This window comes from Centroberyx affinis, unplaced genomic scaffold (genome assembly GCF_046629955.1).
Source record: "Centroberyx affinis isolate AG114_WGS23_722 - 3 ecotype Tasmania unplaced genomic scaffold, CSIRO-AGI_Caff_v1 ptg005727l_1, whole genome shotgun sequence".
Taxonomy (NCBI): Eukaryota; Metazoa; Chordata; class Actinopteri; order Beryciformes; family Berycidae; genus Centroberyx; species Centroberyx affinis.
The window spans coordinates 46,337-51,193 of NW_027282892.1; the positions used below are offsets into that span (position 1 = coordinate 46,337).

The 4,857-nt window shown below is 44.2% G+C and overlaps 1 protein-coding gene across 1 annotated transcript; it reads left to right on the plus strand.

The window, feature by feature from the left end:
• Positions 1 to 808: 808 nt before the first annotated feature.
• On the plus strand, positions 809 to 3,337 carry LOC139667724 (GATA zinc finger domain-containing protein 14-like). Its single transcript, XM_071547216.1, has 4 exons — positions 809 to 1,646; positions 1,827 to 2,058; positions 2,500 to 3,044; positions 3,291 to 3,337. Exons 1-4 carry the CDS (start codon positions 809 to 811, stop codon positions 3,335 to 3,337), a joined length of 1,662 nt encoding a protein of 553 aa, XP_071403317.1.
• Positions 3,338 to 4,857: the final 1,520 nt, after the last annotated feature.

Consider the following 4,857-nt stretch of genomic DNA (forward strand, 5'->3'; position numbering starts at 1 on the left):
ATGAGGGCTTCCTGATTCTACTGTTTAATATTGACAGTGTTTTCATCCAAGCATACAAGGACTCACAGTCCCCAGAATACATAGCGCTGGCTAATAATGTTACAACAGAGGTAAAATACTACTCATTTATTCAAAAGTCCTCTTTTGAGATAAAGCAAATGTAAAATAAATGTAAACACATATTTTTCATTATCTTAATTTAGAGACATAAACAAACAAATCATATCACATCACATTCATATTTTCCTGTTCTTTAGTTCAACAGAGCTTTCCATGCTGCATATCCACTGACTTTCCAGAGATGCATTGTGATACGTTTTAGGTAATACTCACACACTTTCAGAAATATTTATGCTGTTTCAGAGATTCATGATTGCTCCCAAAATATTCCACACTGACCAACATTTCTCTCATTAGCCCTGGCTCTGTTAAGGTGGAAACCAATTTGATCTTTAACAACCAGACAGTGGTTCCGACAACCACCAGTGCAGTGGAATCTCTCCAAATGGCAATCAATACTTCAATTGTATCACTCAATGTCATCCCCGACAGTATTAATGCAGGTTAGTGTCCTTGTCATGCATCATGTCGCCTTTAGTTTTAGTGACAACTCTTACAAATGTGAACATTATTTATAATATTATTTTTATTATTTTATACTATTTTTTTCATAGTTGGCATTTTACAAATGACAACATGATTGTTTATAACCATGGAATATTCTTTTATGATGAGACGTTTATTAGTTGCATTAATGTGCTATCTTTGGAGGGAGTGCAAAAATTATTTAAATTAACAAATATACTGTATGTCTACAACAACTTTCAGTCAAAACTACAAACACAGCTGCAGCATCAACAACCGCAGCACCAAAAACCACAACAGCTCCTTTTACCACCACAATTGCCCGCACTACAACAGCAGTTCTTACAACTACAACAGTTCCTCCTACCACCACAACTGTCCAGTCTACAACAGCCCCACGCAGAACAACAACAGGACAACCAACAACTACAACAGCTCCTTCCACCACTTCAACTGCCCAAAGTACAACAGCAGCTCCCTCAACTACAACAACAGCACCAACAACTACAACAGCAGCACCCACCACAGCTGCAAGAACAGCTCATTCAACAACTACATTACAATCAACAACTACAACAGTTCCTCCTATCACCACAACTGCCCAAATTACAACTACCAAAACAATAGCAGCCACACCAACTACAACAGCTCTTCCAACAACTACAACAGCTCCAATGACAATTACAACAGTAAAAACAACAACTACGACAGTTCCTCCTACCACCACAGCTGCCCACTCTATAACAGTAGGTCCTACAACTACAACAGTACAACCAACAACTACAACTGCAGCTGTAACCACAACTGCCAAAACTACAACAGCTACCACAACAATAGCAGTAACACCAACAACTACAATATCTCTTCCAACAACTACAACAGCTCCAACAATTACAATTGTACTTCCCACCACCACAACTGCCCAAAGTACAACAGCAGCCACAACAACTACAACAGCTCCTCCAACAGCTCCTCCAACAACTATATCTCCTACCACCACAGCTGTTCAAACTACAACTGTAGCTCCCACAACTACAACAGCAGCACCAACATCTACAAGAGCATCACCAACAACTACATCAGGTTCTCCAACGACTACAAAAGAACAACAAACAACTACAATTGCTCCTCCAAGCACAACAACTGCCCAAACTACAACAGCAGCACCCATTACAGCCACACCAACAACTACAGCACAATCATCAACTACAACAGTTGCTCCTACCACCACAACTGCCCAGACTACAACAGCAGCTACAACAACTACAACAGCAGCAGCACCAACAACTACAACAGGAGCACCAACAACTGCATCAGCCCCTGCAACGACTACAACAGCACAACCAACAACTACAGCTGCTCCTCCAAGCACAACAACTGCCCAAACTGTAACAGCAGCACACACCACAACTGCACCAACAACTGCAACAGCTCCTTCAACAACTACAACATTACAATCAACAGCTACAATAGGTCCTCCTACCACTACAACTGCCCAAACCACAACAGCAGCTCCCTCAACTACAACAACAGCACCAACAACTACAACAGCAGCACCCACCACAGCTGCAAGAACAGCTCATTCAACTACAACATTCCAATCAATGACAACAGTTCCTCTTACCACAACTGCCCAGCCTACAACAACTACCACAACAATAGCAGCCCCACCAACAACTACAACAGCTCTTCCAACAACTAAAACAGCTCCAACAACAACTACAACAGTACAACCAACAACAACAACAGTTCCTCCTACCACCACAACTGCCCAGTCTACAACAGTAGGTCCTACAACTACAACAGCACAACCAACAACTGCAGCTGCAACCACAACTGCCAAAACTACAACAGCTACCACAACAATAGCAACCACACCAACAACTACAACAGCTCTTCCAACAACTACAACAGCTCCACCGACAACTCCAACAGCTCCACCAACAACTACAACAGCACAACCAACTACTACAACTGTACTTCCCACCACCACAACTGCCCAAAGTACAACAGTAGCCACAACAACTGTAACAGCTCCTCCAACAGCTCCTCCAACAACTATATCTACTCCTCCAAGCACCACAGCTTTTCAAACTACAACTGTAGCTCCCACAACTACAACAGCAGCACCAACATCTTCAAGAGCAGCACCAACAACTACATTAGGTTCTCCAACGACTACAAAAGCACATCAAACAACTACAACTGCTCCTCCAAGTACAACTGCCCACACTACAAAAGCAGCACCCATCACAGCTGCACCAACAACTACAGCACTATCATCAACTACAGCAGATCCTCCGACCACCACAACTGCCCAGACTACAGCAGTTCCAACAACTACAACAACAGCACAAACAACTACAACAGGAGCACCAACTGCATCAGCCCCTCCAACGACTACAACAGCACAACCAACAACTACAACTGCTCTTCCATCCACAACAACTGCCCAAACTGTAACAGCAGCACCCACCACAACTGCACCAACAACTGCAACAGCTCCTCCAACAACTACAACATCACAATCAACAGCTACAACAGGTCCTCCTACCACCACAACTGCCCAAATTACAATTACCACAACAATAGCAGCCACACCAACAACTACAACAGCTCTTCCAACAATTACAACAGCTCCAACAACAACTATAACAATACAACCAACAACTACAACAGTTCCTCCTACCACCACAACTGCCCAGTCTACAACAGCAGGTCCTACAACTACAACAGTACAACCAACAACTAGAACTGCAGCTGTAACCACAAGTGCCAAAACTACAACAGCTACCACAACAATAGCAGCCACACCAACAACTACAACAGCTCTTCCAACAACTCCAACAGCTCCACCAACAACTACAACAGCACAACCAACAACTACAACTGTCCTTCCCACCACCACAACTGCCCAAAGTACAACAGCAGCCACAACAACTACAACAGCTCCTCCAACAGCCACACCAACAACTATATCTACTCCTCCAACCACCACAACTGTTCAAACTACAACTGTAGTTCCCACAACAGCAGCACCAACATCTACAAGAGTATCACCAACAACTACATCAGGTTCTCCAACGACTACAACAGTACAACGAACAACTACAACTGCTCCTCCAAGCACAACAACTGTCCAAACTACAACAGCTGCACCCATCACAGCCACACCAACAACTACAACAGCTCTTCCAACAACTCCAACATCTCCAACAACAACTACAATTGTACAACCAACAACTGCAACTGTCCTTCCCATCACCACAACTGCCCAAACTACAACAGCAGCTCCCTCAACTACAACAGCACCAACAACTACAACAGCAGCACCCACCACAGCTGCAAGAACAGCTCATTCAACAGCTACAACATTCCAATCAACAACTACAACAGTTCCTCCTACCACAACAACTGCCCAAACTACAACAACAGCTACCACAACAATAGCAGCCACACCAACAACTACAACAGCTCTTCCAACAACTACAACAACTACAACAATAACTCCAACAGCTCCACCAACAACTACAACAGCACAACCAACAACTACAAGAGTTCCTCCTATCACCACAACTGCCCAAATTACAACAGCAGCCGCAACAGCTCCTCCAACAGCAACACCAACAACTATATCTACTCCTCCAACCACCACAACTGTTCAAACTACAACTGTAGCTCCCACTACAACAGCAGCACCAACATCTACAAGAGTAGCACCAACAGCTACATCAGGTTCTCCAACGACTACAACAGCACAACGAACAACTACAACTGCTCCTCCAAGCACAACAACTGCCCAAACTACAACAGCTGCACCCATCACAGCCACACCAACAACTACAACAGCTCTTCCAACAACTCCAACAGCACAACAAACAACTACAACTGTCCTCCCCACCACCACAACTGCCCAAACTACAACAGCAGCTCCCTCAACTACAACAGCACCAACAACTACAACAGCAACACCCACCACAGTTGCAAGAACAGCTCATTCAACAACTACAACATTCCAATCAACAACTACAACAGTTCCTCCTACCACCACAACTGCCCAATATACAACAGCTACCACAACAATAGCAGCCACACCAACAACTACAACAGCTCTTCCAACAACTACAACAGCTCCAACAACTCCAACAGCTCCACCAACAACTACAACAGCACAACCAACAACTACAACTGTAATTCCCACCACAACTGCCCAAAGTGCAACAGCAGCTGCAACAACTACAACAGCTCCTCCAACAGCTCCTCCAACAGCTC